Raw genomic sequence first — 20,024 nt, forward strand, 5'->3', positions numbered from 1 at the left:
CCCGCGGCCAGCCAGATGCGCGGGACTACGACCACCGCCGGGGCAGGGCGGGCGCGCACCGGGAACGCGGCGCAGGCGATGGAGGGCACTGCCGGGAGCCCGCCCGGCCCCGCCTGTGCGCGGGGTGCGGAGTTTGGGATGAAGGGGGAGCGACCCGCACCGGCCCCGCGCCCACCGCGAGTGAGCTCTGGACTCCGCCCGCCCGGGCCCGCCCACGAGCGTCAGCGCGGGCGCAGCCAATGGGCAGGCGGGGCTGCTCCGGGGGCGGGGCCATGGAGGGGCGGGGCGGGACGGCGGCCAATGGGCTGCGGGGATGTTCCCGGAGGCGCAGCCGCCGCGGCCCCTCCCCCGCCGGCCGCTCCGGCTCGGGGCTCGCCGGGCGGGAGAGTTTCGCTCCCGGGTGGGAGATGCCGCGCGGGCTCCGTGTCCTCGCAGGTAACGCCGCGCGGGGGAACGGGGGTCTCGCCGGTGCCCCGTCCGCTGGCGGGACCGGCCCGGGGGGCTGAGGGCCGGACGGGACGGGCCACCTCCTACGGCGGAGCCGTCGCCGCCAGGACAAAAGGGGAGCGGCGAGCGGGGCAGGGCCACCGCCAAACTCCCGGCGGGGTTCACCTGCCCCCCAGCCTCGACCCTTACCCCGAAGCCGCCGCTGCCTTGCCGGGCGGGCTCCTTCCCCGGGACCGCCCGCCGGGTGCCCGGGACGCCCCCAAGTTTGCGGGGCTCCGCGCACGGCCAGCGCCACCCCGGGTGCGAGCCACCCCCGCGGCGCCGGCGCTCTTCGGCGGGAGGCACCGTGCCCGCTCCGCCGCGGGGGTGCCTGCGGTGTGCGGCGGGTGCTCTCCGGGTCGGCTCGGGCTCGCCCTTCCCTGGAGAGGGCGGCGGGGAGGCGCCCTCCCTGTCCCCGGCCGCCGGGCAGTGGCATGTGCGCCTCTCCGGGGAGGTGGCGGACCCTCGTGGGTGCCCGCACCGCCCGTGCGGCCACCGCGCTGGCCGGGGAAGCGACCACGCCATGGACCGGCCTCCTGGACCGCGGCGAAGAGGGCTGGCAGTAGCTGTGCCCCGGATAAATAGAGCAACCGTAATGGAAGAAACTTTCAGGGCGAAATAAATTTTGAGTAGATTAAATATTTTAATTGCATGGTGCGTGTTGATGCTGTATCCGTTCTGTTGGGAGTAACGCCGTGCACTTCCCTCAGTTAACAGCCACGCTTTCTCTCTTTGTTCCCGTCAAACTACGAACACAGGGGTGAACTACTACGAGAAAAGGTTTTGCTCTTAAAGCAGCTGCTTTCCTCAGCCAGGGAGCTCCAGCCTCTCAGGTTGCACAGCTCCAGGTTACTGACTTTATCTGAATTTGGGAGCAGCGCCATATGGTCTCCAAAGCGAGGAGGGGCACCGGTGTGGCAGGGTGTACTGCCTGTCCCTGCGTACGTGTGTGTGCAGGAACTGGGAATATGCGGGGACCGCAATGTAGTCCTGCAAAAAGAGAAAGCTACAAAGCAACTGCTGCAGCAGCTCTAATGGTCAGCTCTGTTCCAGAAGCCAGATGCTTGGAGCTGTTTTCCTAGACCGTGCAAAAACATTAAATGCAATGTTTGCAGGGGTGCACTAGAGCTATTTTTCTAGTCTCTCTTTTTCTGTATGAAGGTATTAAATGTAATATTTTCAGAAGTGCAACAGTTGATTTAATAAGCAAATAAATAAGAAGAAACTTAAGATAGGCTACTATATGTGCCTATCGTTCTTCGGGTTTACGAAATAAAAAATTCATATTCTGCCTGGTTTTTACTGCAGTTTTCTGTTCATAGCTTCCTTTGCTTGCCGTTTGTACCAGCACTTGATAATAAGACCTCTCACAGTCGTGTCTGAGCACCTGAGAAGTGGAGGCAGAGTTGTAGTCCAGGCAGAAGGCTGGCTCTGGAGCATCCAGAGAGACCCATCCGAGTAAAGGTGGCTCATGGGTGTAAACCTCCAGCCTTAGTTACCTCCACACTGATGTATCAGTGTGCTTGGATTGCAGGGTCTTTTTCATCAACTTCATGAGCCCATGCAGCAGTGGAACTTCAACTGCACTTGAGGTGTGCAGAGTGATCTCATGAACATTAGTCTCACCTCAGTTCTATGGATCTTGCTGTCTCATTGCTTGAATTGTTGAGATTTAGGGCCTAGTCCATTAACTGATACCTCCATGTGTCTATCTGTGATGTTTGTATGAATTCCTTGCATGGGGGAATGTGTAATCTGGTTTAATCTGATTAACTGAAGGGAGTTTAGCTCTTCTAGCAATTGACAATGTTTGCTTTTCAAAGGTGGAAGGAAATTATAATGTTTATCATTTTCTACAGGGCTTTATAAATATTTCACAATCCCTGTGATGCATCTGTTTGTATTGCTTGAAAAGAACAGTAAGAAACAGAAAAACAGTGATTTGTTCTAGGTTTTAGAATTTGTCTGTGCCAAAGTTTTACCTTAGCATCTAAGAATTTCTTGTATTTATCTCTGTGCTCCAACCATGATAAATTCTGCCTTTACTTCCTCATTTGAAGTACAAAATTATGTTTAGGTATGTTCCAGTAACTATGAGAGGCTCTGAGGAAAAAAAAATGTAAGGTTATATGAAACTTCATCTCCTCTCCCAAGCCATCTTTCCTTTAAAATTCTTTTTTTAGTGAATTAGAGCTGTAACCATGCACTTGTATGTGTTTCTTCCAGATTTTCAACCAACATAATGCTGAAGCTCCCAACTTGCAACCAGCATTTCACAGAATGGCACAAATGGAACCTAATCTGGACCATGACGTATCATGGTTCCTCCTTCCGTCATACTGGTCTAAAATGGTTGTGGCATTGATTTCCTTCCTGTGTTTTGCTAACAGCTATGATGGAGATTTTGTCTTTGATGATTCTGAAGCCATCATCAATAATAAGGTTAGTCTCTCTTCTTTTCCTTGCACCCTTTGGCATAAAAGGTCATAGGAAAAGAAATAATGCAACAGTTGATCTAAATAGGCCCAAAAGTTTCCGCCTGGTAAAGAGCTTCCTTTGGATATGACTTTTTATTTTTAAACTTCATTTTTCCATTTTGTTTTATTGGGTGTTTTTTAAAGTTAAGCCTGATTTAAGGGTACCTGTACATCAAGACTGCCAGTATGTCTAATTTTATGCTCATTCCTAAGTCAGTGAGAGTGTACAATAAACTTTTCTGATACCTGTGGATGTTAATAGGAGATTTTGTTAATTATCTTCTTGGGGTCACAGAATGAGACCAGTGAATACACTTAGTCTTGGTTGCAGGTACATAAGGCATCATTAAGGTATCATGTAGGGTGCAGGGGGTTTTCAGGTGCAATTTATACTGTAAAAATGTTACAGGAGCAAACAAAGCTCCCTTTTCCCTCCTTTCTCCCTTGAAGTTCCTGTGACAACAGTACTTTCTGAGATAGAGGTGGAGTATTCTTGTGTTCCATTTTAAAGCTGACCATACATGCAATGAACAGACCTTGAAATGCTTAGAAATTAACATGTGATTCCAACAAACCTATAACTGAGAGTCTTTTGACTTTGAGCAGTGGAGTGTCTTCAATTGCTGAGACACTTCACAGGATCACATGTAGCAGTGAGCAAGCCCATGCCCATGGATGGGTATTGGTGTTACAACTTTTATGCTGTTCTGAAGGTACTTGTTAAGCATTTAGAAAGAAAAGCACAGGATAATCACATTCATCTGTTGGTTCCGTCTTCCTGAAGCCATGGAACCCCATAAAGAGGATAATCTGGAGACTCATACTGCTAGAAGAACACAATTCACTTTTTTTTTTTTCCTTGCACAAGATTTAGAGGCAACTTATCACAATGTGCCTTTTAGAATTATGCAGAATTACTGTTTCCTTAGACAAATTTCTATTATGCATGTGTAAGTCATCATACCTTCAGTTATAAATGTATGGGGGAAAAACACATCTGTCAACGTGGAAATAAATCTCAAAGCTTTCAATAGAATACTGTAGACAAATTAAGAACCTATAGCATTCTCGTTTTGTGGTTTTTTTTAAGTAGTATTGTATTTTAAATAGCACAGCTCCTGGTAATGTTTCATTCTGCAAAGTTTTATTTGGGACCTGTTTATAATATTTTCATTTCCTGAAAGAATGAACAAAAGACTGATGTTGAAACAAAGCAGGTTGATTTGGTAATGTGCAATTTCCACACTTATAATTTCTCTCCATTTCTTTTAGTCTTTACTCTAAAAATGTTTCAATTTATCTATGCAATCCAACAATTTGCACCAGGATTCTAGCTGTTGGCAATGCTGAGACATTCAACCAACTGCTTAAATAAATTAATTCATATGTAGTCTGTATGTTTGAAAAACTGGGAGGCTGATTCTATTTCTCACATAGAAAATCCTCAGTTATTCCCTAGAAATTAAATGAGGATTTTGTGACAATATCATTTTAACACAGGGGTCATATGGATATATGGAAATTCAAAATCCACAAGAAAAATGCAGAGACAATGAGTTTACCAGTTTAATGGGGAGGGAGATTATCTAGCAATGGCACAGTTTATTGAAGCATACCATATTTTATTCCTATTTAATAGGAAAGACAGCAGTTGAAGTAATTTTATATATTGCTACTGTAGTATTTTCTTGGGCACCACACAGTGCCCTTTCTGTTAATTTGCTAGCTGCCATCATCCCAATCTTTCCTTTCTTTTATTGTCTTCTTAGCAAAAGATACACATTTAGTTGACCCCATCCCAATTGTATAATGGAACACTCCATTATTAGATTTTATTGGAGTTAAAGGCTGTTTTCCAGATGCTTTCTTATCATTTTAAGCAGCATTTTAACTGGCACACAGTGGTGGGTTTTGTCTTTATTTATTTACTAGCTTGGCAAGACAAACAGTTGGATTAAGCAGAGCTTCAGACACAGTATGTCATTTCCATAAGCCTTTATATAGAAAAACTGACCTTTCTTCAAATCTTGAACTCTGCTGTCTGTAAGCTGCTGCTAATCAAATATTTAGAGATTATTTGATAGCTACTTTTGGTTTTTAAAGAGAAAATCATATGTAGCTTTTAAGCAGCTCTGTCCCTTGAAGAAAACCATTCCTATTTTAGGGTAAGTTCACTAAGTAGGAAAATTAATGTAAGAAACTTCCTCACAGAACTTGGATACAAGGGCAAGATACATGATTGAAGATTTTTTGGGTCATATGGAAGTGTAATCTAATCACTAAGTAATTCTATGCATTCAGCTTTTCCTGCCTTCTTCCGATGGAAGACAAAAGAAGGCTGATTATAGCAGAATGGGAAATCAAGCCTTGTACATTTCCCATCTCAAGTCATTGAAGGCCATCTGTGACATGGAGGACATACTTTTCTTTTTCAGTACTAACATTTATAAAAGTATGTCTCTCATAAACCTTATGTACATAAGGAGCAGTGCTGCTGGTTGAAAAAACAGTCTGAGGGCCACACCACCCTCTGGCAACTGTCCCCTGCCGAGTACAAAGACTTCAATAGATGTTGGTGTACATCCCTGTCCCAGCTTGCCCCAGAAAAGCTGTCTGTATTGATTTAGTGAGTTGTTGGTTGAGCGTGTTCCTGCTCTGAGGGCTAAATTATGACCTTTAGGGTTTGTGCATACCAATAAGGAATTTAGGAATTTAGGTGCCTAAGGCTAAAATTGCAGTCCTGGGAGAAGAAATTTCTATCTATATCTTGGCAGTAGAAACATGTATGAGAGCGTGAAGAAAATTTTCACCTTGGTAATTCTTAAGCCCAAGTAGGATCCCCTGTGAGTCTTGATTTCTTAAGGATTTCCCTGAGAGTGCCTTAATTGACAGCTGCAGTCAAGCTTTTTCAGACTGCAGTTTTAGCCCTGCTCTCCTTTCTGTGTATTGATTAGTATCCTATTAGAGAATACTTCTGTTCATTTGACTAATACTGGCCAAATTTGATCAAATGATAGAAAGAAATCTCTTCTTGGATTTTTTTTTAAATTTATATTTTTGGATGGATGAACATCAGAATATGTCAAGAATATTCTTGTTAAAGAAGCAAGAAAAAATTAGTTATTTTAAATTTAGTTTAGCAGCAGCCAGTCATCAGGGTCCAGCCGTTTGGCTGCAGTTTGGGAGCATGTGCGAGCCAAAAATACTAGCTAAGAGTGAAATGGAAGGTACTGGAGACCACAGAAATGCTCAAGATACTGTAGAAGCAAGTGAGGTGGTAGCAGCATTGGAGAGAAACTGGAATTAATAAAACCAAGGGAATTGCAACGTGAGAATCTTGTAAGTAGATGGAGTTGTAGGAATAATAAGACAGGGGCACCACGGTTTACAAGACCTTTCATGGGATTAGCAAGCCTGTTTGTGTACTTGTGTTTGCAGTGTCTTGTTCACCTCCTTTGGTTCATTGGTGTCAAATAATTTCAGGACAGAACGTGGGGGTGGAGTAACTTGTTGATTGCAGGAGTAGTACTGACTGGTACAGTTTTGTTCTTAGGCTCCGTCTCAAGTGTTTTTAACCTGCATGTGCCTTGCTGTAGCATAAATTGGTATTTAATTGCACTAGGGAAGCAGAAGAAGGGCAAGTATGTTAATTTGAACTTCCAAGCTTGTCTTCATAGAAAACTGAGGCAGATGCTAGCAAGATCTGTATTTTTCCTCCAAGGTGTATGCTTTCCATTTAATAGCTTACATTATTTGAATTTTTCATATTAGCATGGCTTTGAGATAAAAGGGAAGAGCAAGCAAGCAAGACTTTTTCTTTGCAGTGGTTTTTTTATAGGCCCCTATTGCACCCCAAATTAAAATAATTCATTACCTTTCTGTCTTTTACTCTTTTAGAGCAAGTATATAGATATGTTGATTCTTGATTTCATGTATTAAATGTTAAAACAACCTCAACTATTTGAATAGTCCTGTGCAAAGCAAGGCTTCAAAAGCAGCTAATTCTTGTTTCCTACTTTTAGTCTTCTTGATTTCATGCTTTTGTTAGTAGGTATGCTACTGCACTAGTAAAAAATGGCTATTTTGCAGCAGTTTGTAGTTGGCCTTCTCTGCAGCCTACACCTAAAAATCAAAGGCTTTTTACAAAATTATGTGGGAAGGAGATTTATGTGTTTCATGTCTCAGATTATAAACTGATGCAAATACAGCTCTAAATTTCATGTAGTTATGCCTGCTTACACAATCCAGGATCATGACCTGTACAATGACAGGCATTCATTTGACCTTCATTGCAAACTTAGGTACCGTGGGTCAGATGTCAGTAGTGAGCCAACAAAACTCCTGCTATGTCCACCTTAGTGTGAGCTTGTATTAGTTAGAATTTGTTTGTGGTTTAGCTGCTTTGAACAAAGGAAAAATTTTAAGAATCTGGTAATTTGTTTTCTTTTAGGACCTCAGGGCAGAAACCCCGCTTGGTGACCTGTGGTATCATGACTTTTGGGGTAGCAAACTCAGCAGCAATACCAGTCATAAGTCATATCGACCGCTAACTGTCTTAACTTTCAGGTGAGACTTGTATTTTTGCATGAGGTCTGAATATTTTTTAACCTATATTGACTCAATTGAATTTAGGGGGAAGGCAACAAAAAAGGCAAGAACAAAGTAGCTGGAGGGTAGATGGATACCTTTCCAGAATACGATTTTTGAATTCACTACCTTAATCTCAAATGGTGCTTTAATTTTCCAATGGTTTCTCTCCCAAAACATTCATTATTTTGACATTTTGTATTTCTATCTACTTTTCAGAGATCTTGTCTTAATGGTCTTCTGTACCTGGTACTAGGGGCGGTGTGGTTTAGTATGTCACATCATCAAAGAACTAGGAAGTGTATGTTCCCTTCACTTAGCTATGCTGCCACTTATATTGCTATTGTAGTTTTTGTTCTCTGCTTTCCTGCTGACCTGTCAAATTGTTTATTTTATAAATAGCATCAGGGTACTGTGGCCTTTTTCCATCAGCACACTGTATAGTCTTCCCACCTCTTCACTCCAATATTCTAACTCGAATGTCTGAGAATCTAGTGAAATGTCTGCCTATATATAACTTGCTGGTTTTGTCAAATAACTAATGGTTTAACAGGATTACTTTTGTAGATGCTTAGCTCATGTTTTTTGCACAAAGATTCGAGTAAACAGTAGACCATGTAGAAATCTGGCACAGTAATGCAGAGAATATTTGAGGACTTGGGCTTAATTTCTTTATTTTCCCCTTGTGACTCAATGGTGTCAGTGGGGACTTGGTGCTTGTTCTGCCCATTCCAAACCATGGACTAAGTAAGTGCAGAAGAAGTGTTCCCACCCTTAGTCCCCATATTCAAGAAAAAGCTTTGACCTTTAGGGTAGTGTCAGTGTTTTAAGTACCTTGCACTGTGGGTTTCACTGTCTAATGGGCTTTCTAAACATTTTCATCAAGTAAAACAAGCAACTGAATAAAACATGTCAGAGTCGTAAACCTATTAAAGCTTTCAGTGCATTACACAGAACATGCTTTCCTTTTTTTTTTTTTCCTTGTCTCTGTGGTATATTCCATCTCTAATGATATTCTGGTTTGTTTCAAGAGTGAACTGGGATACAATCATTACTATATCTGAAAATACAGATGAGCCTGTGGAGAGGTTCACAAAATGCTATTTTCAAAGAAAAAAAATGGGTTTCCTTTATTTCCCTAAGCTTTAACCTTTATGTGCATTGTATTTATAATAGGTTAAGTTTTTAACTAGGTTTCATTTATGCCAGGTGCACATTGACCAAAACAACTGTATAAAATCCCCTATTCTAACTAAGTTTCTGTGTATCTTGCCTACTGATAAAAGCATGTGGGTAATAGCACAATGTTTCACCTTTTTCTTCTCAGCCTCCATTTTACTGCAGAGTTCCTGTCTTGAATAGGGATTTAGACTGTATTTTCACTTATACTTCCTTCTGATTCTAATACTTGCATGAAATGTCTCTTTAACCAGTCTCACAAATCAGTTATCAAGATATGCTGTTTTCTGGGTGGATATTGATTGTACCCACATGCTAGGACCTCTTTCAGAGGGTATGTCAGTGGAAATCATAGCACCAGTGCATATTAGTTTCCTCACTGTGTGGATTTAATTAACGAAATTTCATCAAGTTGGCTGCTCTTAAACCCAGGGGTATCCCTCGGTGGGCTGGGTTATTTATCCCCAGGATACTCCTGTGTTGCAACACTGAAGTTACATTGTTGACCAAAAGCCAGTTCTAAGTAACTATAGGAATGATTAAAACAATGGTGCTGAGGTATATGTTTGGAGAGGATAGATACTGTGATATTCCCTGTGAATACTTGGTCTAAAGACTGGGATATTGTTTCTATCTTGTTGTGGTGGCCAAATGGTAACTGTAGGTGTACTGAGATGTCCACTTTATTTTTGTATGCATGTGTCCTCTATGGGGTTGTTCAGTTTTTCTATTTGTGTTTTTTCTAACCATTGTTTTAATTCCTACCCTTAATATTTTTGTTTCTATATAGAATTAATTACCTTTTTGCTGGAGGCTTCTACCCAGTTGGTTTCCATGTCATCAATATAATACTACATTGTACTATCTCAGTGTTGATGGTTGATGTGTTCTCCATATTATTGGGTGGATTGCAATTCAGCAATAAAGGAAGACGGCTAAACCTGGCTCCAAAGTCCTCTCTTCTTGCTGCTTTGCTCTTTGCTGTACATCCAGTGCACACCGAGTGTGTAAGTATTGAATAATTATCTCCAGAGATTTTTATTTTAGAAGTTCTTGACCATCTTGACTAATTAATTCTGGCATAGCCTTATACTCTACAGATTGCTTTTATATATTCTTAACACTTCTCTTGGCACATGTCTTAATAGAACAATCAAATATTATGGTTTGTACGTCCAAGGCCTGTAATTCCACCGAGCTAGACCTTATTAAGGAACACAAATCATTCAAGTACAATAACTAAAGGAGGATAGCACTGTGCTACAGTTTCCCTACCTCCTGGATTTCCCCAATTACTTTTCATTTCCATTTGCATTGGTAAAAAAAGCAAAGAGTTTTAAAATCGGAGATGGGGCACTCTATGAACTCTGTATGTGACTAGTAGAATACTGCATTCAGTTTTGCATCCATGCTGCAAGGACAACACTGGAAAAATTGGAGAGTACTCAGAAGAGCCATGAAGGTCATTAAATGTCTGGAAATCATCCTCTTTTCTGAGAGATCAAACTGGGTTTATATCTTTAATATGAAGGAGAAGATTAAAGAGTTTTTTTTTAAATCACAGTCTGTAATTATGTACATGGGAAACACAAATTTGACAGTAAAGGGCCCTTTAATAGTGCAGGCAAAAGCAAAGATGTAAAGATGCAGAATAGAAACATGGGACATATATAGCAATCAGTTAAAATATCTGACCAAAACAGAAAGTCCTTGTGTTGGAATTATGTGAAAAGAAGATGGTGTTCTTAAAAAGCTCTTTTGTGCTCATAGTTAAGAAAACCTTATGGCCTTATGCTAGTGGGCTTGCTGAATGTCATCACTGATCTCTTGACCAAATATAAAATTATCACAATAAGGGAAATTTTTTGGTGATTTTGTTAGAATTTGGAATGTCTGAGCTACAGAAAAAGTACTAGCTTTATTTTTGATTTTGTCCTAGCAATCCTGCAGTGCACATTCCACATATGTGGCACTGATTTTTTATTTATTCACAATATGCCATGGTTTTGGCTTCTTGCATTTGCTCTGCACATGATTGGTGGAAAAAGTTATTGAAAGCTGTGCTTTCAGCTGACTGGAGACCTTGCATGTATTGAAGACCTAGAGATGGTGCAAAGTTATGCATTAGTAATTTGCCCCCTTTTCTGGCAGTGTGGCTAAAACATCTTGACAATCATTCTCTGATGTTCACTCGCCTGCACAATAACTTCTTTGTGAGAGTGCACTGTGTCAGAAGGGCCCCTCATATTTTTTCTCCAAAACCAGTTTTAGATGTCAGAGTAAAGTAAAGCAAGTCTTCAGTGCTTTTGATGTTTTGATATGTAAAGAGAAGTCTCACTTGAGTCTTAACTTTGTAGTAGACCTACTATTGACCCCTTTATCAATATCCATAAATTTATTCTGCATTCCATTTGACTCTAAAAATCTATTTAGATCAGCATGAGAATATTATTAAGCCCTTTGTCATGTCAAATAAATTACAAGTGATGTGGTCTGCTTGCATATTTGAAGACTTGCAAATGTTTCAGGCAAACAGGGGAAGAAGAGGGGGGAAAAGTAGCATGCTTATGTATCAGGCCTCTTCTAAAATTCAGGAATGAACAAAAGCCTCTAATCATTCACATGGTGAATAATAAATTTTGCTGCAGTGAAGAAGTCATTTATACTGCTACAGTTCTAGGATGAGTGTGTGTCTGGCAGCATCTCTTAAAAAGCATTCCTTATGATTTTAAACCTGTGAGTTTTAAGTATCCGACATCCTGGTTTGAAATGAGATGACATATTTTGACATAAATTGTGAAGAATCTGTCTGTTTGCTGCTTTGGGTTTTTGGTTTATACAGCGAAACAAACTGTCATGTAAAACAGATATTGAAAGGTATAATGCTTTCAGTACCTGTGTGAGGAAAACACTGTAATTTTTCTACCTACAATACTCTTGTGCTATAGTTCTCTGCTCTAGAAAAGGCCTATTCTTTGTAACACTTCAGTGGTGAAATGCTAAATGAATCATAGACGTAAGAATATATCTGATACTAATTTAAAATTGGTTTGTTTTTTTTCCATTGTTTCCCTTCTTTCCAGAATCTGTATGCCTTATCTTGCATTTTAGGTAACATTTTGCTGTTGGAGTCATCTGAAGCTATGTGTGTTATTAGCCCCTTAATCTCTTTGCTGTAACAAGTGGATATTTATTTTCAAAATTGTGTCTGCTCACCTTAACTTTTATATCATTAGGAAGAGTGGCTCCTGAAACAGAATGACACTTAATTATTTTCACATTTCAAAGCACTCCACAGCTATTGAGTTAATTCTCATAATTCCTTTGTATGATAGAAGAAGCAGCAGCAGAGAAGTTAGGTGCACAGCTGTAGATAAATCAAGAAGTTCTTCTGAACTGAATTTAGGAGTCCAACAGTTTCTTCTTTCGCAGTGTTCAGGTAAAGCTGAGGGTAAAAGTGGGAGAGAGTCTCTGCAGGGGAATCAGTCAAACTCTTATACCTCTACACTTATCTTTCTCTGATGTTATTTGGAAATAGTTGTTCCATCATATTTCCCTGACACAAAAAATGCCCATTTCCTTTTTGCTTTCCTCTTTCTGTTCCACACACAAAATGGGACAACTGGTATACTACACGAGAACTGAAGTTTCTGCTTTTGTCCCTTAAATATGATCACAAAAAAAGAATTTAAAAAGAAAACCTGTAGCTGTTCTGCCCTGCTTCTGTACATCTCCTAAAAACACGGAACTCAGCACTCCAGGAAGCAGAGCTAGACTGAAAAATAAGGGGTATTTCCATGATCCTTGCTCTGGATGTACGTTCTAGTGAGGTTCCAACATCAGGGCTTATACAGTCCCCTAGCAGCTCCATGTCATGATTTTCACAAAAAATTAGTGGTATTATCCTGACACTTGTGTAATTGAGAATTGAAGATCCAAAAGTGTCTTGCTCTGTTTCAGCAAGTTATTGTAAATACAATTTAGGGGCTTAAACCAAAGCTTACAGATAGCCCTGAGATTGCACTTGATTTAAATAGGTTGGCACAGATCTCGAGTACAGAGGTCCCAGGATGTGCTTCTCATTTTCTTTTGCGTTAGTACAACTTCTGTTTCAAGATGCAGTTGGAGATAGCTCTAATGCAGTCAGTTAGTGTAACACAAAAGACTGCCAGAGGGGGAATCTTTTTTTTTTTTTCTTCCCTGAATCTGCAAGCTGGAAGGTATTTGTCCATCTGAGTGTTCAGATTGCAATTTGAAGGCTGGCTTGTCTTCTGAAAGTGAACAGTTTTGATTTGTGTTTCGGCAGAGCTGCCAATTTAATTGTCGTTTAGGATGTTTGGCTTCCAAGCCGTATAATGGCTTCAAATTGAAAGAGAGTAGATTTAGATTAGATATTAGGAGGAAAATCTTCAGTGTGAGGGTAGTGAGGCACTGGCACAGGTTGCCCAGAAAAGCTGTAGGTGCTCCATCCCTGGAAGTGTTCATGGCCAGGTTGGATGGAGCTCTGAGAAACTTGGTCTACTGAAAGGCAGGGGGGTTGGAAGGAGATGATATTTAAAGTCGCTTCCAACCCAAACTGGTTTATATTTTGATGTATTCTAAGTGTTCTGCTGAAATGCAGTTGGATCAAAAAAAAAGATGGAATTGTGTAGATTCTAAATTTTATGCAGTGAAGTCCTCCTTCATTTCTTAAAAAAAATTTCCATAAACGAAAATTTTCATAAACCAAAGCCAAACCATTTATGTAGTTGATACTAAGCAATACCAATAAAAAATAGGATGCATCTAAAAAAACTGTATATAACTAATCCACTAGACCCTTAAAGAAAAAAAGTGATAGAGTTATATTCTATTATATATTTCACTTTGTATGCGTTCCTTTACTTCAGGTTTTAGAATAAAGAATAAGAAGAATAAAAATCTGATAATTTGAAACTACTTTTTTTTTTTTTTTAAGGTTGCTGGGATTGTTGGTAGAGCAGACCTACTGTGTGCGCTGTTCTTCTTGTTGTCATTCCTTGGCTACTGTAAAGCATTTAAAGAAAGTAAGCATTCTGTTTGGCCCTTTAATTTCCTATTGTGTATATTTTCATCATTTGTACATTTCAGTGAAGTATAGCAAAATTTAAAATGTCAAATTGATTTGTTTACCCTCACAAAATATATTTTTTTATAAAACCTGCTTTAGCAGCTATTTATTGTTAGAAATTCTGAAAAAGTTGCTTTCTGTAATTCTTGTTAAACACAGAATTTGACTTAAGCAAAGTCCACTTTATGATAGGCTTATTTGCTAAATGTTTTATTGTTTAGAAGTTTAATGAAGTATTTTAATAAGTATTTTAGAAATAAATCAAACCTACAAATGTGTATGCTTAAATATTTAACTACTCTTTATGCCATTATGTTGGGATGTCTCAAATGGGAGTCAGCTTTTTGGAACATTATTTGTATTTTTAATGAATTGCAAAGAATTATTCCTATGACTAAGCCTTCTAGATTCCTGCAATATGCAACTGCTGGCATATAATGCTGAATATAGTGTTACTCATAGTTTTTGTAAGACAGCTGTGTTTAACATGAACAATTCCTTGGTAGATGTTTTTTCAAGTGAGCTTTCAGATCTCTGGTACTGTTTGATCTGAATGCAGGTTGGCAGTTCAAATACAGTTGTGGAGAAATTATCTTGGGGGCTCTGTTAAATAAACACACAAGAAAGCACGAGTTCATGACTGTGGAAAGCTTTGCAGGACGTGCAGTCTGGTATCTGATTGTGCTCTACCACACGAAATACGGGACTCATTTGGTGAAGCCACAAGGAGCTGTGTTGTGAGGAGCTTGTCTGTTGTTCCATAGGCGTGGCCTGGAATGATGACCCAGAGCTGGCAGGGTATTTCAGAGGTACCTCAGCTGACTCTGTCATCTGGCTTAACAGCATAGTTATGGCATCACAGAGACCTCAGTGTGGGCTGAAGGACGTGAGTTAGTCCACAGTGAGCTGTCTGATGCTGTGAGCAGCTCCTGCTGATTCAGTTCAGATTCTTTGGAACTATTGTACATATTTCTGTTACTGATATAATAAGTTTATCTTGCCATTTCAAATGTTACTTAGGATGATTCCTGTTTACTTTATATTTTTCTTCCCTTGGAGTAGGCTTAATTTCTTTCAACTGAGCTAATGATTTCTTGATGAGAATTTGCTTTGGGCTCTTGCTTGTTTGTTTATTCTTTTCTCACCTATATTATTGGATATGATTGTGCTTATGATGTTTCTTTTATTAGTGGTAGAGTAAGATAGACCAATTAAAATATTGCTTACCTGTTTCCCAGTGTCTCTGTCAGACAGATAGGCTTATATGGCAGGGGTAATGCACTGCCTGTGGCAAATGATCTTTGCTTGAAGAACTCAAGAGCCAAATTCTTAGGATGACCACTGGAGACAATTATATAGGACCCTCTAATTATTTTGCTATAGAGAACATCTTGGGAATGACTAAGGATGCATATGCTGGTTAAGGTTATGCTCTTCAACTTGTGAAGGCCAGCTTAATATCTTTTAGAAATCAGTGTCATTGTAATAATATTCTTGGACTGAAATTTGTGTCATTGATACAGAAGAAGGAAAATGTTGTAAAGACAAGATACTAAGCAGCCCTTACTGATTTTTATGGGGCATTACATGATAATAGGCGAGCAGATGTCTTTTAAGCAATTTTGCCAAGGAAAATTACAGTCTGCCAGCATTGCCTTTCAGGTCAGTTTTCAATGTTTGCTGTCACCTTCACTGCCTGCTTTTCCCTCAGCACTTCTTGAAGAAGTTTAGACTTTCTCTGTACACAAGAATTTGTATCCAAGTTACATACTTGAGTCTTTCACCTTGATTGTTGCAAAGGCACACTACTGACTCATCAGCCAGGAGCTTATCACCCAGGCACTCCAGACCTTTTTCTGCACAGCTGCTGCCCAGGCCTTAATTGTTGCACGGTGTTGTGTTTGATTTTCATGAGACCCATTCCTCCAGCTTGTCATAGCCCCTCCAAACAACAGTCCCGTCTACCATTGTATCCATCTGTTCTCTAGCTGAACCCCACCTAAGCAGTTTTACTTGCTGCCCTTATTATATTTTTTTTCTTTTGTGGAGGGGAGGTTTGTCCAACCTGCAGCTTGAACATGTTTGAACATGAGTGCTTGTGCAGGAAAGGGGTATGTCTGTATTGGAAAGGGCACCCACAAAGAGAAGGGAGGCTCTTTTAACACAAGGAGCTACATGACAAAGACAAGGGGCAATGGGTGCAGTTGCACTGGGAAAGATTTCACCCTGATGTAAGGAAGAATCTTTTTACAGCAAGAACAATCAATCACTGCAACAATCTCCCCATGGCAGAGTCCCCATGACTGGAGGTTTTCAAGATGCATTTGGTCGGGGTTTTAGATGATCTTGTCTAGGCTCCCTTTCCTGCAAAGATTGGACCTGGTGATCTCTGAAGGCCCCTTCCAAACTGAGCTGTTCCTGTGATTCTTTGTATGAAAGGTTTTAGGAAAAGGTAACCAAATATGGGGAAGTGGCTGTGGCAGAATATGACTCTTCAGAGGGTTTGTAAAGTAAATAAAAAATTTTACCCTTGGTATGAATTTCCTTCTTTTGTGAACAATTCTTCTAGGTACTCTCAAATGATAGGTCAAATAACGAGTAAAGAACTTTTATCTGACTTTAGCTGATCTTGATTCTGCATAGATTGAGGGAGTCAATCCCAAATGTAAGCTAGTCTCACTGTGAATATAAGAAGATGCATTTAAAAAATATGCACAAAATCATTTAAAAAGCAGACTTAGACGATGTCTCCTAAGCAGCAAAGAAAAAGTCCTTTTACTTCTCTTAGAATATTGTCCTTCTGATGTCAAATCCTCAAGATCCAGAATGCCTGTGATACTGCCAATGCATGTTGCTAGTTTTAGAGCAAGTTAAGAGCTGTTATTACATCATTTTCTAGGTCAGGCCAAGAAGGTAATTTATTTTTGTGAAATAGTCTTTGTGAGAAAAAGAGGGAGAAATAACCAAAAACCCCCTCTGTATCAAATTTGTGTTCCTAATCAAATAGAGATGCTTTATGGTGATCCTACACAAAAGTGGATTGTACAAGTTTGTTCTAATATGCTTTTTTCCTTTTGTCCTGCTGGGCTTTTTGTATATTAAAGGCAAGCATGGCCTAAACTGTAGGTCAACTATGTGTGTCTTTGTTCCTGGATTTGGCTGTCACATTTATATAGAGCTTAGCTCACCAAATTTTTACAAAGAGTGGGAGAAGAATTATCAAAGGTTGATTTTGTTTTTTCTTGTTTAATTGTTTTGAATAGACACATTGTAGTGTGACTCTTTTGGAGCACTTAAAAGAGGTTACAACCTTTAAGACCATCAAGATTTGTGGACTAAATTTGTATTGTCTTTTGAATATAGTTACCAAAACATATTTGATGCCAGTTTGCTTTTATTTAATGAACTTTAAGTGAGCATCTGAGTAAAACAAATATTGAAAGCCTGATGTGATGCTACTGATATGGTTGGGTCAGTAACAAATATTGTTTGGTTACCAGCAGCATCCCAGTGCTGTTAGCAGACAGATTATCTAAGTTTTTAATAAAGAACCTGACTATTCTTGCAGCAAGGCAATGTGAAATTTATGTATGACTGAATTAAAAAAATCTGTATATGTTTTCATAGTTTAGACACAGTTAATGAATTGTCATTCTTTAAAGAAAAGGGGTCAAAAATCATATGTGGGAGACTGGTTAGTGCTTATTTTCACTTGAGAAAATTAATATAAAGATTTATAATTTTTTTTGCGTGGGAGTAGGAACTCATGAAATGTCTGAGGAGGATTTGGAAGTACTATGGGGAAAGTATATGTAATAGTGAAAACAGTCAGGAGATCAGGAAAATAGCAGTGTTAGGCTGGAAAATTTCCAAAGGAAAATAATGGTTTTTGTAAAGCTCAAGATATACTACAGCTTGTTTACTTAATTTATTTGTGGTTTCAGTGGATTTTTGGGTAGGCAGTTTCTTTTAGCCAGAATCTGAAGCTTTTTTTGCTGCTTTTTTTTTTTTTTTTTTTTTTTTTTTTAAGTCTAGGCATTTAATTATGTGGGCTATAATTATGTCTTACTGAAGTTCTACAATTCTGTTACTTTTTCCCAGTATACCATTTTTGAAGTTAGCATCTTTGAAAGGATAACATTTATAATTGCAAGGAACTAATCTGTTGTTCTCATTCTGTCCTGCTGTTTTAAACACAGCTGTGGGGACAAATCCACTGCATAGGCTTTGGAGACAGCAAGAGCTGACAACTGTTTAGGTATGTTCTGAAGGGAATTGTGGGTTATTAACTTTGTTGAATTTTAATGCAGCTTCTCTGGGAATTCATAAGGCAATTTAAAACTGCTGTGGTGTTCATTTTTTGCCTTCCTTTGTCTTCAGTTTTGACAGTGATCCAGTTGCATGTATTTGCCATCTGCATTGTCAATCTCTGAGTAAGGTAAAATGAGGAGTTCATGACTTGGTCCATGTGAATAATATTGTTGTAGATATTAAATACAGGATCAGCTCTTTGCTCATATGCTATGACATCTAAAAATTACTTTGTTCTGATTGTGTGTTTCTGTTTTGTTTTCTTCTGTGTAGATGTCAATCAATCATCTACTAGTTCATTGCTAAAGCATGCAAAGTAGCGATGAGTTTTGTGAATATTGGAGGTTTATATTATGGAAGTTTTCCTACAGATTGGAAACATTTAAGTCTCCTGTGTGAAAGAGATCATTGCAAAGATATGGGGAATTTGTTAGTTATTGTGCAATTGGTCAAGAGATATTTACTATTGTTAAACATATGAGTCCTGATTTTTCAACTGTGTGCCCTACCATTCATATTTGAACACATTTGGAGGGAATGGTTGTAAGTGAAAAACCTAATAATTTTATGATTTTAGTTGGCTGAGGAAACACTATGACTTTTTTTCTGGTAGAATTAATGCTACCTCTCGCTTCTCTGAGATGTTGTAATTCAGGGAATAGATGCTTCCTTCAGTGTGGCCTCTAGGAAATGAATTTGAGATGGCTGGATATGTTTAGGAATGGCACTTCCTACTATAATATCATTATTAAGTGAAACACTGAGCTGAACTGCAGTAGTATGTACGTTTGAAGACACTCAAGGAGGTCTTGGACTTAATTCTAACAGTGGGTTCTTATGTGATCTTTTAAGAATAGATAATTCTTCCTCCTTTGCTTAGCAATTCATGAGCAGGGAATTCTTAGAGCTTGATTAGAAGAATATCTGTAACAGTTTAGCTGGAAGACACCATCCCCACAGACAAGGCACATTAATGGAATATATGAGTGTTTGTGATCTATTTCATTTAAAAATTAAAACTTCCTGCAGGAGCTCAACATAACTTACTTTACTTCAACCTTCAGAGTAGGCACTTTCACAGAATCAGTTGCTGTGTTTCACCTGAAGATGGTGACTCTATAAACTGCTCCAAGCTCTCATCTGGCTGACTCTTAAGTTGCTCATCTGGGTTGGAAGAAGGAAATGCTGAAGGCCTAAGTGTCTGAATTGATAGTAATTGCTTTAGATATTGTTAGTTTGGCTTTACAATAAAAATAAGCTTGGTAGTTTAAATGTGGCATTTTCTTCATATGCTTTACTTCTAAAGAGTTTGTTTTCATTGACCTGTGATTTAGGACACCAGAAAATAAGGTCTCTTGAAATAGGATTAGTATTTAAGTGCACTGTCAATGTGTTGCTCATAAATTTAGGATCAGTCAATTCTACACTATACAACACTTTGTGTATGCATCCTTGCCCTAGAAATGATTATACTCAAGTCTAGCGGTCTAAATGGAGGAGCTCTCATGGCTTGTTTATGGTTTACAAAGGTATTTTATTGAATCCCCTCAACTTTCAGACATCATGTACTCCCAAAGAGGGGCCATCTGAACGACGCTTTTTGGGTTTGTGTAGAAACACTATATTTTTCCAGCTTAAAAGAAAAATAAGCAACTACTCTATTTCTTTGGCATGCTTACAATTATGTCCATCTGTTAGAGTGGCAAAATGCCCACTCACAATATGGCATACCAGTTTCAACCAGGCACAGGTGCCAATGAGAGATCAGTTTCGTTTTCTGACACAAGATCTTTCTGGTGGGAAGCAGCACCATATTAGGGGAATATGCTTTGTTAGACTGATTACTTCTGTTGGCATGTGTATATCTCGTAATAAGCACTTATGCAGTGCTTTAC

The 20,024-nt window shown here is 39.5% G+C and overlaps 1 protein-coding gene across 1 annotated transcript in view; it reads left to right on the top strand.

Moving 5' to 3' along the window:
- Nucleotides 1-402: 402 nt before the first annotated feature.
- TMTC4 (transmembrane O-mannosyltransferase targeting cadherins 4) overlaps nt 403-20,024 on the top strand; it is an 83,518-nt gene continuing 63,896 nt past the window's right edge. Inside the window, exons 1-5 of the mRNA XM_054004577.1 lie at nt 403-435; nt 2,713-2,928; nt 7,414-7,529; nt 9,520-9,736; nt 13,687-13,774. Of these exons, the coding sequence (XP_053860552.1) occupies nt 2,767-2,928; nt 7,414-7,529; nt 9,520-9,736; nt 13,687-13,774 (583 nt within the window). The 5' untranslated portion in view covers nt 403-435; nt 2,713-2,766. The remainder of the gene's footprint in view (nt 436-2,712; nt 2,929-7,413; nt 7,530-9,519; nt 9,737-13,686; nt 13,775-20,024) is intronic.

The sequence above is a fragment of the Vidua macroura genome, chromosome 2, assembly GCF_024509145.1.
Source record: "Vidua macroura isolate BioBank_ID:100142 chromosome 2, ASM2450914v1, whole genome shotgun sequence".
In the NCBI taxonomy this organism is placed as follows: domain Eukaryota; kingdom Metazoa; phylum Chordata; class Aves; order Passeriformes; family Viduidae; genus Vidua; species Vidua macroura.